The sequence below is a fragment of the Psittacula echo genome (genome assembly GCF_963264785.1).
Source record: "Psittacula echo genome assembly, chromosome: 26".
NCBI lineage: Eukaryota > Metazoa > Chordata > Aves > Psittaciformes > Psittacidae > Psittacula > Psittacula echo.
This window is the reverse complement of record NC_137761.1, coordinates 3,476,909-3,491,645: the sequence shown is the minus strand read 5'-3', so window position 1 is coordinate 3,491,645 and position 14,737 is coordinate 3,476,909. Positions and strand designations below refer to the sequence as shown.

Sequence of the window (14,737 nt, the reverse complement as noted above, 5' to 3'; positions counted from 1 at the left end):
GGGGGGAGCGATGTGCCCCCCCCGGTAAAGGCAGCTCCATCAGCTCAAGTCCTTTATTCCTCCAATGCGTCCTCCCAACCGCGGGGGGGCGCTGTTGCCCCTCCCCTATCAAGGCACTTGTGGGACCCGCTCCGTCCCCCCCTTTGTGCAAGGGGAAAGGGAGGCCGGGGGGGGGCTGGGGGGAGCCTTTGGCACGTGGGTAAAGGGGGGGAGAAGGGAGCCCCATTCCTGACATAGGGAATGGGAATGGGAATGGGGCATGGGGAATGGGGAACAGGGAACGGAAAACAGGGAATGGGGAATGAAGAATATGGAATGGGGAATAGGGAATGGGGAGCAGGGAATAGGCACTGGGAAATGGAGAGTAAGGAAAGGAGAACAGGGAATACAGAATGGAGAATAGGGAATGGAGAACAGGAAGTAGGGAATGGGCAATGGTGAAGAAGGAATAGAGAATAGAGAATGGAGAATAGGGAACAGATAATAGGGAACGGAGAATATGGAGTGGGGATTAAGGAACAGGGAATGGGGAAAAGAGAATGGGGAACAGGGAACAGCAAACAGGGAAAAGGGAGAGTAGGGAATAGGGAATAGGGAAGAAGGAGCAGGCCCCGGGTCAGAGGTCAGGGGTCAGAGGTCTCCGGCCCCGCCCAGGAGGGCGCCGCTGACGAGCGCGAACCCCGCCAGGAGCAGGAGGGCGCCGGGCGCGCGCAGGCGCGGCTCCCGCAGCTCCCGGGGCGGGGCCTCGCGGGCCGTGACGTAGAGCAGGGCCCCTGCCGCGAGCCCGCGCAGCACGGCCCGGGCCAGCCCCAGCCGCGCGCCCCCGCCGCCGAGCGCGCCCCCGGCGCCGAGCGCGGCCCCGGCCGCGAGCAGGAGCAGGGAAGCGGCGACCGCGCGCGGGCGGAGCCCCCCCCGCAGCAGGCGCAGGGCGAGGCCCGAGGCCAGGGCCCCGCTGTGCAGGAGCCGCGCGGGGCTGAGCCCCGGGGCCGCCTCCGCCTCCCGCAGCCCCAGCGCCAGGAGCAGCGCCGCGGCCCGGGGGGGGCTGCAGGGGGGGAGCGGGGCCCGCGGCTCCTGCGCGATCGCTTCCAGCAGCGGCGGCAGCAGGAACCCGAGCGAGAGGATGAAGGCGGGGAGCGGGAACTGCGGCTGCGCGGAGGGAGGGCACGGGAAGGACCCAGGGGCTCCATCCCCGCGGCTCCTTTTCCTCCTCCTCATCCCATTCTTGTTGTCCCCATCCCCGTTATCCCATCTTCTCGTCTCCCGCCTCATCCCATCCCCACTGTCCCCATCCCATGTCTCCATCCCATCCCCTCATCGTCATTCCATCCCCACTGTGCTCGTCCCCACCATCCCATCTCCACAGGTCCCATCCCCACCTCTCATCCCTCTCCCCAATATCCCATCCCCATTCTCCCATCCCCATCATCTCCATCCCCATCACCTCCATCCCCATCACCTCCATCCCCATCACCTCCATCCCCATCATCTCCATCCCCATCACCTCCATCCCCATCATCTCCATCCCCATCATCTCCATCCCCATCACCTCCATCCCCATCACCTCCATCCCCATCACCTCCATCCCCATCATCTCCATCCCCATCACCTCCATCCCCATCATCTCCATCCCCATCATCTCCATCCCCATCATCTCCATCCCCATCATCCCATCCCCATCATCTCCATCCCCATCATCTCCATCCCCATCGCCCCATCCCCATCATCCCATCCCCATCACCTCCATCCCCATCGCCCCATCCCCATCATCTCCATCCCCATCATCCCATCCCCATTCTCCCATCCCCATCGCCCCATTCCCATCGTTCCCATCCCCGTTGTCTCCATCCCCATCACCTCCATCCCCATCACCTCCATCCCCATCACCTCCATCCCCATCATCTCCATCACCATCATCTCCATCCCCATCATCCCATCCCCATCACCTCCATCCCCATCATCTCCATCCCCATCATCTCCATCCCCATCATCTCCATCCCCATCATCTCCATCCCCATCATCTCCATCCCCATCATCTCCATCCCCATCATCTCCATCCCCATCATCTCCATCCCCATCATCTCATCCCCATCATCTCCATCCCCATCATCCATCCCCATCATCCATCCCCATCATCCCATCCCCATCATCTCCATCCCCATCATCTCCATCCCCATCATCTCCATCCCCATCATCCCATCCCCATCATCTCCATCCCCATCATCCCATCCCCATCATCTCCATCCCCATCATCTCCATCCCCATCATCTCCATCCCCATCACCTCCATCCCCATCACCTCCATCCCCATCACCTCCATCCCCATCACCTCCATCCCCATCATCTCCATCCCCATCATCTCCATCCCCATCACCTCCATCCCCATCACCTCCATCCCCATCATCTCCATCCCCATCGCCCCATTCCCATCGTTCCCATCCCCGTTGTCTCCATCCCCGTCACCCCCACGCAGGGGCCCGGGCCCCTGTTGCGCACAGGCCCCCATGGGGCTCCCCGCGCTCACTCACGCTGAGGCTCAGCCCCTCCAGCGCGGCCCCGATGCTGCCGAGGGCGCTGGGGAGCAGCTCCAGCAGCGCCGTGCCCAGGAGCACGCCCCCGGCGAAGCAGCTCAGGAGGCTCAGGACCGGGCTCGGCGCCGCTGGGGGGGGGGGGGAGATGGGGCTGGGACCCCCCCATGGGACCCCCAGAGCAGCCCCAGCGGCCACGGGGCCCTGCACAGGCTCAGGGCCCATTGGAACCCCCCCATCCCCTTCATCCTGTTCCTATGGGATGGGGAGGGGATGGAGGGGAGGGGATGGGATGGAGGGAAAGGGAAGGGATGGAGGGAAAGGGAAGGGATGGAGGGAAAGGGAAGGGATGGAGGGAAAGGGAAGGGATGGAGGGAAAGGGAAGGGATGGAGGGAAAGGGAAGGGATGGAGGGAAAGGGATGGGATGGAGGGAAAGGGAAGGGATGGAGGGAAAGGGAAGGGATGGAGGGAAAGGGAAGGGATGGAGGGAAAGGGAAGGGATGGAGGGAAAGGGAAGGGATGGAGGGAAAGGGAAGAGATGGAGGGAAAGGGAAGGGATGGAGGGAAAGGGAAGGGATGGAGGGAAAGGGAAGGGATGGAGGGAAAGGGATGGGAGGGGATGGGATGAGGGAAGGCGATGATGGGGAGGGGATGAAGGGGATGGAGACCCCCCCCGGACCCCCCCTGTTTCCCGCTCACCACCCCCCAACCCCCCCCAGACCCCAAGCACATCCCAGCCCCCCCCGGTGCCGTTACCGGTGTCGGCGCGGAGCCGCCGGAAGCAGCCGAGCGGCCCCAGCCCGCAGGCGAGCGGCAGCAGCCGCAGCGCGAGGGAGCCGAGCCCCGGCTCCAGCCCCGCCGGGGGCCGCGGGCCCAGCCCCGGGCTCCAAGCGAGCTCCGCCGCGACCGCGCCCCGGGCCCCGGCTCCCGGCGCCATCGCGGGCCCGGGCTCAGAGCATCCGGAGGGAGGGAGCGGGGAACGGGATCGGAAACGGGAAGTGGGGACGGGGAGAAGGGAACGGGGCTGGGATGGGGCCGGGACAGGGAGCGGGGACCGGAACTCGGGATAAGGGACCGGGATAAAGGATCGGGATCAAGAGCTGGGATCGGGATAAGGGATCGGGATCAAGAGCTGGGATCGGGATAAAGGACCGGGATCAGGATCTAGGACCGGGATAAAGAGCTGGCATCAGGATAAGGGACCGGGATAGCGGACCGGGACAGGGATCGGGGTCGGAAACGGGAAGTTCGGACTGGGATAAAGACCTGGGAGCGGGATCGAGCAGGATCCGGGACAGGGATCAGGGACTGGGGATACAGAACTAGGGCAGGGATCGAGGGCCGGGACGAGGCATCGGGCCGGGGTTCCAGGACCAGGATCACGGAACTGGGATCCGGGATCGAGAACGGGACCAGGGATCCAGGACGGGGCTCGAGCCCCCCGCCCGCGGGTCCTAGGGGGCGGGGCCTCACGGGCCTCAGCCAATAGAAACCCGCGCACCCGCTACACGGCGCGCGCGCCAGCCAATAGGAAACGAGCACGCGCACACGGGTCCCGCTCCGCCGAGGGGCCGGCCCCGGTGGTGCCAAAGGGGAGGGGATGGAGGCGGAGGAGCCGCTACCGGGGAACCCCGGGGCTGCCCGCGGGGCTCGGCTCTACGAGGTGAGCTCGGGCTGCGGGCAGGGGCGGGCAGGGGCGGGCAGGGGCGGGCAGGACATCGCTGCCCCCCCTTGCAGACAATCGGCCGTGCCCCAGCTCCTGCCCCCGTCCCCCCATGGATTTGCTGCAGAGCAGCCGGGGGGGGCCCATTCCCGGTATCCCGGCCCCTTCCCGGTGTAGCCTCAGCCCCATCCCTGGGTGATCCAGGAGCTGCCTCCCCCCTGCCCAGTGCTGCTCATCCCGGTGTTCCCAGGGATGCCCAGGAACATCCGGAGGCAGGATCCAGGTGGAGAAGCTGCATTCCCAGTGCTGGGAATGGGAGGGCCTGGTCCTGCAGGGGCTGGAGCTGATGGGGAGCACGGGAGCTCCAGCTCCAACAGGCGACATGGATACTGGGATAGGGGAACAAGGGACATGGATACAGGGATAGGGGAACAAGGGACATGGACACAGGGATACGGGAACAAGGGACATGGATACAGGGATAGGGGAACAAGGGACATGGACACAGGGATAAGGGGAACAAGGGACATGGACACAGGGATACGGGAACAAGGGACATGGATACAGGGATAGGGGAACAAGGGACATGGACACAGGGATAAGGGGAACAAGGGACATGGACACAGGGATACGGGAACAAGGGACATGGATACAGGGATAGGGGAACAAGGGACATGGACACAGGGATACGGGAACAAGGGACATGGATACAGGGATAGGGGAACAAGGGACATGGATACAGGGATACGGGAACAAGGGACATGGATACAGGGATAGGGGAACAAGGGACATGGACACAGGGATACGGGAACAAGGGACATGGATACAGGGATAGGGGAACAAGGGACATGGATACAGGGATATGGGAACAAGGGACATGGATACAGGGATATGGGAACAAGGGACATGGATACAGGGATAGGGGAACAAGGGACAGGGATAGGGGAACAAGGGACATGGACACAGGGATACCAGGACAGGGCACACGGATACAGGGATGAGATGCAATGGGGGGGGTACCCCCAGCCTGGGCTCCACACTGGGAACAAACCCCCTGCGCCCAACACATGCAGGCGGCTCCACGGGCTCCGGGTTTATTGCTGCCAATCCCATGGGATCGTCCCCAGTGCCGGAGCCGCATTCCCGGCGCCTTCAGATGGATTCCATTTGCTTCCGCACCTTCTCCAGGGCCTTCCTGTCCAGGACGCGCTGGCGGGAGAGCACCAGGAGCCCGGATACGGCCGCGAGCCCCAGCATGGCCCCCACGAACCTCCAGAAGGCGCGGGCCTCCATCCGCGCCGAGCGGCAGCTGCTCCGGCGGGAACAACGTTGGGAATGGAGCATCCCCCCCCCGGCCCCATGCCCAGCCCTGCCCCCACCTCTTGAACTCAGCCCTCTTGGAGCCGGCGCAGTTGATTCGCTCCACGAAGCCGGTGGGGCTGCACTCGGGCACCGTCTTCTGCAGTGGAGAGGGGGCATTGGGGCTATGGGGCAGGGATACGGGGCTGGGCTATGGGGCACGATATGGGACAGGGCTATGGGGCAGCGCAATGAGGCTGGGCTACAGGAAAGGCTATGGGGCACAATATGGGACAGGGCTATAGGGCAGGGCTATGGGGCTGGGCTACGGGAAAGGCTATGGGGCAGGCTATGGGGCAGACTATGGGGCAGGGCTATGAGGCTGGGCTACGGGAAAGGCTACGGGGCAGGCTATGGGGCAGACTATGGGGCAGGGCTATGAGGCTGGGCTACGGGAAAGGCTACGGGGCAGGCTATGGGGCTGGGCTATGGGGCAGCACTATGAGGCTGGGCTACGGGAAAGGCTACGGGGCAGGCTATGGGGCAGACTATGGGGCAGGGCTATGAGGCTGGGCTACGGGAAAGGCTATGGGGCAGCGCTATGGGGCAGCGCTATGGGGCAGCCGCAGTCACCATCTGGAAGCCGGAGCAGGGCCCGCACTCCTGCGCCACCACGAAGTCCTCCACCCGCCAGCACGCGGTGGCCGCCACCGGGCTCGCTACGGGGAAGCGGGGGGGGGGGGGGGGTCAGCACCGGGAGTCGCTCCCGGTCCCCAGCCCCAACCCCCGGGCCCGGCCCCGCTCACCCGAGCGCCGCTCGTCCCCCGCCGCCATCGCCGCCGCGGGCCTGTCGGGAGCAGCGAGAGGCGGTGAGGGCCGCGCTGCGGGCGGAGGCCCCGTTTCCCGCTCCCCGGGGCCGGTACCGACCTCAGGCCGCAGAGCAGGAGCCCCAGCACCGCACAGAGCGCGCGGCGGCGCGGCCCGGCCGGGCCCATCCCGGCGGCGCTACCGGAGCTACCGGAGAGATCGGAGCCGGGCCCAGAACCCAGGCGGCGCCGCCGCCATCTTGTGGCACTGAGGGCGGTGGGCGGGGCTAGTGCGTAAACACGTATGCGTGAGGGGCGTGGCTTTATGATAAAGGGGCGCGGCTTAGCGTGAATGGAGGTGGGGCCGTTTCCAGCCAATGGGGAGCGGTTGTGAGCGGTAAACGTCACACATGGGGCCTGGCTTAGAGTGAATGGGCGTGGTTTGTCGTAAAGGGGGCGTGGCTTCCCGCTCCTGCCGGCCCGCCGCGGGTCCCCCGTTCCCCCCTCCGGGCCCATTCACCCCCATAGGGACAGCGGGCACGGGGCAAGGCACAGGCTGGGCCTCCCGGAGTCATCACCCCGGAACAGGATCATGGAATCGGTGGGGTTGGCAGCGCTGGGAATGGTTGGACTCCATGGAAGCTCTTCCCTGTGAGGGTGATGGGGCGCCGGGATGGAGGAGCCGAGGCCAGGCTGGAGCACCCTGTGAATGCGCTCCTTCCATCCCATTCCATGCCTCCAGGAAGCTCCTTCCCACCCCTCTGGCTGCGAGCCCGTACCCAACATGGCCGCCCCCACCCCCCCTCCACCATGGCCGCCGCCATCCCCAACATGGCGCCGCCCACGTAGCCCCGCCCCACTTCCGCCCCTGCAGGGAAACCCCGCGCCCTCCTTAACCCCTCCCGCCGCCCGCCCGCTCCCTTTCCGGCCGCGGCTCCCTCCACGCCACCATGCCCGTGAGCACCGCGGCGGCACCGGGCGGGCTCCCCTGGGCCCCGCAGCCCCGGGGCTGCCCTGGGGGGGGCGGCGGGGAGGGTTCCTCGGGGACAGCCGCGGGGGTTCCGTGCGGGCCGGGGCTGGCGGGGCCCCGCCGCGGGCCGCAAGATGGCGGCGGGCGGGCTAAGGCGCTGAGGCGGCCGCTTGTCCCCGCAGCTCGCCAAGGACCTGCTGCACCCCTCGCCCGAGGAGGAGAAGAGGAAGCACAAGAAGAAGCGCTTGGTGCAGAGCCCCAATTCCTACTTCATGGACGTCAAATGCCCCGGTAAGGACGGAGCCCCCTAGGGGTTAATGGCGGGGGGGGGGAGCCCGGCGTTGCTCCCGGTGCTGATCCCGCTGCTCCCGCTCCCCGCAGGCTGCTATAAGATCACGACCGTGTTCAGCCACGCTCAGACCGTGGTGCTCTGCGTTGGCTGCTCCACCGTCCTGTGCCAGCCCACGGGGGGCAAAGCGCGGCTCACAGAAGGTAACGGCCCCGTTAAAACCCCGCTCCCGTGGCGGCCGCCCCGCTTTAGAGCCAGGGAAGTGGGCTGGGAATGACGGAATTCCCGGGATAAGGAGGTTTCCCCTCCCCCCCCCAGGCTGTTCCTTCCGAAGGAAGCAGCACTAAGGCATGGACGCGGCTCCCATGGGACCTCGGCGCGGCGCTGGGATGAGGAGGATCCCAATAAAGTTTGGATGAAATAAGGAGAAATGGAGGGGATGTGAATGATCCCGGTGGGATGCGAATGATCCCGTTGGGATGCGAATGGGCCCGCTGGGATGTGAATGATCCCGGTGGGATGCGAATGGTCCCGTTGGGAATGCGAATGGTCCCGTTGGGATGCGAATGGTCCCGCTGGGATGCGAATGATCCCGTTGGGATGCGAATGGTCCCGTTGGGAATGCGAATGGTCCCGTTGGGATGCGAATGGTCCCGTTGGGAATGCGAATGGTCCCGTTGGGAATGGGAATGATCCCGGTGGGAATGGGAATGCTCCCGTTGGGATGCGAATGGTCCCGTTGGGAATGCGAATGATCCCGTTGGGATGCGAATGGTCCCGTTGGGAATGCGAATGGTCCCGTTGGGATGCGAATGATCCCGTTGGGATGCGAATGGTCCCGTTGGGAATGCGAATGGTCCCGTTGGGATGCGAATGATCCCGTCAGGAATGTGACTGATCCCGGTGGGAATGTGACTGATCCCGTCGGGAATGAGGTTTCTCCTAGAGCATAGGGGCAGAACGAGCCCGGTGGGCGGCAGCTCCACGTGGGAGGCGGGAATGTGCATCCCGGATGGAAGGAACTGGGATGCGGGTCCTGATTCCAGGATGGAGCCTGCCAGGGGCGAGAAGGGATCCATGGGATGGGGATGGGATACGGAAGCTGCATCCCTGCGGATGGGGGAGGCCACGTGGGGTTAACCCCCCCCAATGGGGGATGTGGGGATCACGTAGGGGACATAGGGACATGGGGGGGGGCCACCATAGGGGATGGAGAGAGATGGGAATAGGTTTGGGAACATGGGAATACCATGGAGGACATGGGGATACCCTGGGATTGTGGGGAACAGGGATCCCCACACACCCCATAGGGACAGGGATGCGCAGGGACCCCCACACACCCCATAGGGACACGGATGCACAGGGACCCCCACACACCCCATAGGGACACGGATGCGGATGGGGGGCAGCACCTTTATTGTCCCCTGGCCCCGGGGGGGGGGTCACTCCTCGTGCCCATCGGGCGGGGGGGGCACCGCCAGCCCCATTGTCACCCCCGCCAGGTACGTGGAGTCGAAGCAGCGGCGCCGGGCGGCCGGGTCCCCCCCCGAGCAGCAGCGCTTTGGGTCCTTCCAGGCCCCCCCCCGGGCGCTGCACAGGGTGGTGATGGCCTGGGCCAGCTGCGGGCACACGGGAGGTACCATTGTCAGTGCGGGGGGGGGGGGGGTCGGGCGGGGTATGGGGGGCGCCCCAGAGGCACTCACCTGCTCCTCGGTGCAGGCGCGCTGCTCCTGGGGGGGCCGCGGGCAGCAGGAGGTGATGGCCCCCAGGAGCTCCGGGACTGGGCGCCTGTGGGATGGGGGGGAGCGATGATGGGATCGGGGATGGGATCGGGGCACAGGGCTGGGATCGGGGCACAGGGATGGGATCGGGGCACAGGGATGGGAGTGGGGCACAGGGATGGGATCGGGGCACAGGGATGGGATCGGGGCACAGGGATGGGATCGGGGCACAGGGATGGGAGTGGGGAACAGGGATGGGATCGGGGCACAGGGATGGGAGTGGGGCACAGGGATGGGATCGGGGCACAGGGATGGGATCGGGGCACAGGGATGGGATCGGGGCACAAGGATGGGATCGGGGCACAGGGATGGGATCGGGGCACAGGGATGGGATCGGGGCACAGGGATGGGAGTGGGGCACAAGGATGGGATCGGGGCACAGGGATGGGATCGGGGCACAGGGATGGGATCGGGGCACAGGGATGGGATCGGGGCACAGGGATGGGATCGGGGCACAGGGATGGGATCGGGGCACAGGGATGGGACCGGGGCACAGGGATGGGACCGGGGCACAGGGATGGGATCGGGGCACAGGGATGGGATCGGGGCACAGGGATGGGATCGGGGCACAGGGATGGGATCGGGGCACAGGGATGGGATCGGGGCACAGGGATGGGATCGGGGCACAGGGATGGGACCGGGGCACAGGGATGGGATCGGGGCACAGGGATGGGATCGGGGCACAGGGATGGGATGGGATCACCGATGGGAGGGGGCCCCGGGGGGATGCTCAGGGCTCGGTCCCGGGGCCCACCTCTTGCTGAGCAGCCGCGCGGGGCCGCAGAGCGCCCGCAGCAGCGCGGGCCCGGCCTGGCCCAGGCTCACGTTGTGCAGTTCCCGATCGTAGCGCGGCTGCGGGGCCGAGGCCGCGAAGCAGCGGAGCCGAGCGGGGCCCGGGTCCTTCCCGCAGCAGCGCCGCTGCCGGGGCCCCAGCGCCGCCTCCTGCCGGCAGAGCCGCTCCAGCCCCGAGCGCCACTGCGGGAGCGGCGCGGCCGTGGGACACGGACCCTGCCCCGGGGCCCGTTCCCGGCATTGGGGCCCCCCCCGCGGTGCCCGGGTCCCGTTTTCCCCGTGTTCGGGGCCCTGTTGGTACCCGCGGATGCTTGGAACCCCCCCAGCCCCGGGTGTCCCTGGGTCAGGCCTGGATCCCCTCTTGGGATCCTTCTGCCCCTGCTCTGGGTCCCTCCTGGATCCCTGCAGACCCCAGGGTACCCCCGGCCCGCATCCCTGTGTGCGCTCCTGCACCATTCCTGCATCCCCGGACCCTATTCCGGGTCCCAGGGTACCCCCATCCCTCCTCCCTGTCTCTGCCCCTGCATCCTTCCCGCATCCCCGGCCCCTATTCCAGACCCCAGGGTCCCCCCCTCCCGCTTCCCCGTCCCCACCGCAGCCCCCTCGGGGCCGCTCCCGCTCTCACCGCCTCGTGCGCGCACTCCAGGCTCCCGTTGCGGCAGCAGCGCCCGAAGTCCCGCTCCAGGCGCAGCTGGAACCGGGCGAGGGGCCCGGCGGGCCCGGCCGGGCCGGGCCGCAGCCCCCGCAGCCCGCAGATGTTGCCCATGTTGGAGGCCGTGGGTTCGCCGGGGGGGAACGGGACCCCCGCGTCCCCCTCAGCAGCGCCCCCGCTGCCGGCGGCCTCGGTGAAGCAGCGCCTCCGGTGCGCGCCGCGCAGGCGGCAGCAATGGAACGGCCGCGTCTTCACCGCGAACTCCTCTGAGCAGAACGCGTCCAGCACCGCCGCCCACTGCGGGGAGCGCGGTCAGGACCCGCCGGAGCCGGTAACCGGGACCCCCCCCCCCCCCGCCGCTCCCCCCCTCACCTCGCGGCGGGCGCAGGGCACGGGAGCGGCGCGGCCGCAGCACGAATCCAAGCGGGGCCCGAGCGCGCCCAGCGCCGCCGCCTGGCGCCGGAGGTGCCCGAAGGAGCTCGGGGGCAGCGCGGGCGCCGCGGGCCGGGGGGGGCGCTCCCGGCAGAGCCGGGTCACGGCGGCGGCCTCGGGCCATGGCGGGGGGAAGCCGGGCACGGAGCGGGGCCCCCACGGGGCCAAGGTGGCGGCGGCGGCGACGGCGGCGTCCGGGAGCGGGGCCGGGTCCTGAAGCACTGGGGGGGGGGGGGGAGCATGGGGCAGGCCTTGACACCAGCCGTGGTCCCCATCCCGAGGGGTTCCCCTTATCCAGGTCCCCATCCCGAGGGGGTTCCCCTTATCCAGGTCCCCATCCCGAGGGGTTCCCCTTATCCAGGTCCCCATCCCGAGGGGTTCCCTTTATCCACGTCCCCATCCCAAGGGGCTCCCCCCATCACCCTGTTCCCCCCATCCATGTCCTCATCCCAAGGGGGTTCCCCTTATCCAGGTCCCCATCCCAAGGTGCTGCCCTTCTCTATTATCCATATCCCCTCCATCCGTGGTCCCCATCCCAAGGTGTCCCCCCATCCATGCCCTCATCCCAAAGGGTTCCCTGTATCCATGTCCCCATTCCAAGGTGCTGCCTCCCTCTCCATCACCCTGCTCCCCTCATCCATGTCCCCAAGTCCCCCCTGTCCCCAACCCCTGGCTGTTCCCTCATCCTTGTCTCCATCCCAAAGGGCTGCCCCCCTCCATTATCCATGTCCCCCCCAGCCATGGTCCCCATCCCAAGGTGTTCCCTTTATCCATGTCCCCATCCCAAAGGGTTCCCTTTATTCATGTCCCCATCCCAAGGTGTTTCCTTCATCCATGTCCCCATCCCAAGGTGTTGCCCCCCCATCCATGTCCCCATCACCCCATCCCTCCCTTATCCATGTCCCTCTGTCCCCCCCCATTCCCGTGTCCCATCCTCACGCTGTTGGATGGGGGGGGGCCGCAGCTCCACGCTCTCCTGTACCAGCCCCTGGGGGGGCTCCGGCGCCACCACTGTCACGGGGGGGGGACAACAACGGGGGTCAATGGGGGGACCCCCCCCGTCCCCATGGGTTTGGAGCCCCGTGATGGGGAGGAGACCAAAGAGAGCCGGGGGGGGGGGACGGGCCCGGATGTGGGGCAGGGACCCAGGGGTGTGACCCACACATCCGGGGTGGGGAGCCGGGTATGCGGGAAGGGGACCCAAACAGGGCCCAAGGAATTCGGGAGCCGGGAGATGGGGAAGGGGGCTTGGGAATTCCCTTTGGGAATCGGAGCCAGGGGTTGGGATGGGATCCGGGCACCCAAACGGGAGCCGGGACACCCAAACGGGAGCCGGGACACCCAAACGGGAGCCGGGACACCCAAACGGGAGCCGGGCACCCAAACGGGAGCCGGGCACCCAAACGGGAGCCGGGCACCCAAACGGGAGCCGGGGCACCCAAACGGGAACCGGGGCACCCAAACGGGAACCGGGGCACCCAAACGGGAACCGGGCACCCAAACGGGAACCGGGGCACCCAAACGGGATCCGGGCACCCAAACGGGATCCAGGTCTCAAGGAAAGGGATCCGGGGACCCGGGAAGGAGATTCCAGAGTTTGGGAAGGGGCTTTGGGAAGCCGGGAAAGGGCCCCCGGAGCTCGGGAATGGGAGCCGGGTACCCAGGAAGGGGCCCCAGTGTTGGGGATGGGACCCGGAATTCCCAAAGGGAGCCCGCGCGGGTCGGGACTCACCGGTAGCGCCGAGGAGGAAGAGGAGGAGGAGGAGGCTGAGGGCAGCCATGGGGCGGGCGCTGTGGGGCTGTAGCCGCCGCTGTGGGGCTGGAGCCGGCTCCGAGCTTATGAAGGGCCGGGGCCTGAGTCACGGCCTCACGTGGGGTGGGGCGGGATGGGGGGGCCCGGGGGGGGGGGGAACGGACACGGGGGGGGCTGCGGCTGCTGCACCCCAAAACAGGGCCACGATCGTGCCCCAACCATGGCGGCTCCGCCCCCCCCCATGGCGGCCCCTGCCCCCCCCGTAGTGGTCCTGTCCCGTGCCCCCCCCATGGCGGCCCCTGCCCCCCCCCCCCCCCCCAAGGGGAAGCAGCCGCATTTTTGCGGTTTTTGCCCCATTTTGAGCCCGGCCCCACCCCGTGACTCAGCCCCCGGCAAAGGGGGGGGACCACGGGGGGGGGGGGAACCCCCCATTGAAGGGACCCATTTCGTGTCCCCCCCCTTGAACCCTCTATGGAAGAGGTTGGGGGGGGCAGAGCCACCAGCGCCCCCCTTTCCCCCCCATTATGGGGGTCAATGGGGGGGTCCCAGCCCCAAGCGGGGGGGGGGGCATTGCCCAACAGCCGGCTCAAGGTGACGCAGGTTTGCGCAACCCCCCCCGTGTCCCCCCCTTGTGTCCCACCGGGAATCCGGTGGGAAAACCCCGGGAGGAAGGCGATGGGGGGGGGGGGATGAGGATGTGGGGGGGACCCAAGAGGGTCCCGAGGGGGGGCTTTAAGGGGGTTCAGATCCCAAAGGGGGGGGTGTTGGGGTCCTAAAGCGATTCCTAACGGGGGGGGTCCCAGAAGGAGCCCGGGGGGGTCCATGAGCAGCTCCAGGGGTGGGGGGGTCCCTGGTCCGTGCCCCCCCCCCCTTATTCAGGTGGAAGCTGTACTGGGAGAGCCCCCCCAGGGCACGGCCTGCACTGGGGGATATGGGACCCATAGGAAGGACACGGGGGGCACGATGGGGATATGGGACCCATAGGAAGGACACGGGGGATACGATGGGGATATGGGACCCATAGGAAGGACACGGGGGATACGATGGGGATATGGGACCCATAGGAAGGACACGGGGGATACGATGGGGATATGGGACCCATAGGAAGGACACGGGGGGCACGATGGGGACATGGGGGGCACACGGAGAGCTCCGGAACGCGCTTGCTTTGCCGCTAAAACCCCATCCCACGGGGGACGAGCGGGCGGGCAGGCGCTAGGACCCAGGGCGGCCTTGGCGAGCGGGGCGCGGCCTGCGGCGATAGGGGCGGGGCCATGCCTATATAAGGAGCTGGAGGGCGGGGCGATGTCCATATTAGGAGCGGGGCGCGGCTGTTTCGGCGCGCTGAGCGCGGGCGGTGCCGCTGCCGGCGCAGCCGGTTCTGCGCGGACCGCGGGTACGGGGCTGCCCAAGGCTCCGTTCCCTTGGCCATAGGAAGAGACCAAGGCCTGAGTTTGGGGCCTTGACCCCGGCCCCATTGAGCATCCGTGGGCTGGCACGGAGCCCCCCAAGTACCGAGTTGGGGGCTCAGAACCGGGCTCAGTGCGGCCGGATTTAGGGCGCAGGAGCAGCAGCCGCGCTCTCTATGGCGGCGCCGGTTGCGCAAAGGGGAGCGGTTGAGCCTTGAGCATCCTCGTGTGTGTTCGTGGCTCTTCCTTCCCCACAGTGCCTGGGGCTGCTCCCCTGCTGCAGGCAGCGGCCTCATCCCTGCCCCATTGCAGGCAGGAGCCCCCATCCCTGCCCCATTGCAGGCAGGAACCCCCAACCCTGCCCCA

At 67.5% G+C, this 14,737-nt stretch overlaps 4 protein-coding genes across 6 annotated transcripts; 1 reads left to right on the top strand and 3 right to left on the bottom strand.

The window, feature by feature from the left end:
* Positions 1-39: 39 nt before the first annotated feature.
* Positions 40-5,149, bottom strand: SLC39A1 (solute carrier family 39 member 1). Of its 2 annotated transcripts, none has more exons than XM_080634913.1 (3): positions 3,282-5,149; positions 2,525-2,655; positions 40-1,146 (listed from the first exon to the last, which is right to left on the bottom strand). In XM_080634913.1, exons 1-3 carry the CDS (start codon positions 3,460-3,462, stop codon positions 631-633), a joined length of 828 nt encoding a protein of 275 aa, XP_080491039.1. In that variant the 5' UTR covers positions 3,463-5,149; the 3' UTR covers positions 40-630. The 2 variants fall into 2 exon arrangements, with proteins under 2 accessions (XP_080491039.1, XP_080491040.1); XM_080634914.1 differs by having other exon boundaries at positions 40-1,140.
* A 119-nt stretch (positions 5,150-5,268) lies between these two features.
* JTB (jumping translocation breakpoint) lies at positions 5,269-6,578 on the bottom strand. Of its 2 annotated transcripts, none has more exons than XM_080634915.1 (5): positions 6,415-6,578; positions 6,294-6,334; positions 6,121-6,206; positions 5,568-5,647; positions 5,269-5,497 (listed from the first exon to the last, which is right to left on the bottom strand). In XM_080634915.1, the coding sequence occupies exons 1-5, from the start codon at positions 6,480-6,482 to the stop codon at positions 5,341-5,343; spliced, it is 432 nt and encodes a 143-aa protein (XP_080491041.1). In that variant the 5' UTR covers positions 6,483-6,578; the 3' UTR covers positions 5,269-5,340. The 2 variants fall into 2 exon arrangements, with proteins under 2 accessions (XP_080491041.1, XP_080491042.1); XM_080634916.1 differs by having other exon boundaries at positions 5,568-5,644.
* Positions 6,579-7,142: 564 nt separating this feature from the next.
* RPS27 (ribosomal protein S27) lies at positions 7,143-7,983 on the top strand. Its single transcript, XM_080634851.1, has 4 exons — positions 7,143-7,249; positions 7,446-7,554; positions 7,645-7,755; positions 7,871-7,983. Exons 1-4 carry the CDS (start codon positions 7,244-7,246, stop codon positions 7,897-7,899), a joined length of 255 nt encoding a protein of 84 aa, XP_080490977.1. The 5' UTR covers positions 7,143-7,243; the 3' UTR covers positions 7,900-7,983.
* A 962-nt stretch (positions 7,984-8,945) lies between these two features.
* ECM1 (extracellular matrix protein 1) lies at positions 8,946-13,026 on the bottom strand. Its single transcript, XM_080634831.1, has 7 exons — positions 12,942-13,026; positions 12,149-12,220; positions 11,150-11,430; positions 10,751-11,074; positions 10,088-10,308; positions 9,256-9,340; positions 8,946-9,171 (listed from the first exon to the last, which is right to left on the bottom strand). Exons 1-7 carry the CDS (start codon positions 12,988-12,990, stop codon positions 8,995-8,997), a joined length of 1,209 nt encoding a protein of 402 aa, XP_080490957.1. The 5' UTR covers positions 12,991-13,026; the 3' UTR covers positions 8,946-8,994.
* Positions 13,027-14,737: the final 1,711 nt, after the last annotated feature.

Bases quoted from the DNA above. Each gene is read 5' to 3' on its own strand.
- SLC39A1 (XM_080634913.1), bottom strand. From the start codon at position 3,462: ATGGCGCCGGGAGCCGGGGCCCGGGGCGCGGTCGCGGCGGAGCTCGCT. The intron at 2,656-3,281 runs GTAACGGCACCG...CCCCCCCCCCAG, and splicing joins GCGGCTCCGCGCCGACACCG to CGGCGCCGAGCCCGGTCCTG. The intron at 1,147-2,524 runs GTGAGTGAGCGC...CCCTCCGCGCAG, and splicing joins TGGAGGGGCTGAGCCTCAGC to CCGCAGTTCCCGCTCCCCGC.
- JTB (XM_080634915.1), bottom strand. From the start codon at position 6,482: ATGGGCCCGGCCGGGCCGCGCCGCCGCGCGCTCTGTGCGGTGCTGGGG. The intron at 6,207-6,293 runs GTGAGCGGGGCC...GCTTCCCCGTAG, and splicing joins GGGGGACGAGCGGCGCTCGG to CGAGCCCGGTGGCGGCCACC. The intron at 5,498-5,567 runs GTGGGGGCAGGG...CCGCCGGAGCAG, and splicing joins AAGAGGGCTGAGTTCAAGAG to CTGCCGCTCGGCGCGGATGG.
- RPS27 (XM_080634851.1), top strand. The intron at 7,555-7,644 runs GTAAGGACGGAG...CGCTCCCCGCAG, and splicing joins CATGGACGTCAAATGCCCCG to GCTGCTATAAGATCACGACC. The intron at 7,756-7,870 runs GTAACGGCCCCG...TCCCCCCCCCAG, and splicing joins CAAAGCGCGGCTCACAGAAG to GCTGTTCCTTCCGAAGGAAG.
- ECM1 (XM_080634831.1), bottom strand. From the start codon at position 12,990: ATGGCTGCCCTCAGCCTCCTCCTCCTCCTCTTCCTCCTCGGCGCTACC. The intron at 11,075-11,149 runs GTGAGGGGGGGA...CGCTCCCCGCAG, and splicing joins TGCCCTGCGCCCGCCGCGAG to TGGGCGGCGGTGCTGGACGC. The intron at 10,309-10,750 runs GTGAGAGCGGGA...CCGCTCCCGCAG, and splicing joins TGGAGTGCGCGCACGAGGCG to TGGCGCTCGGGGCTGGAGCG.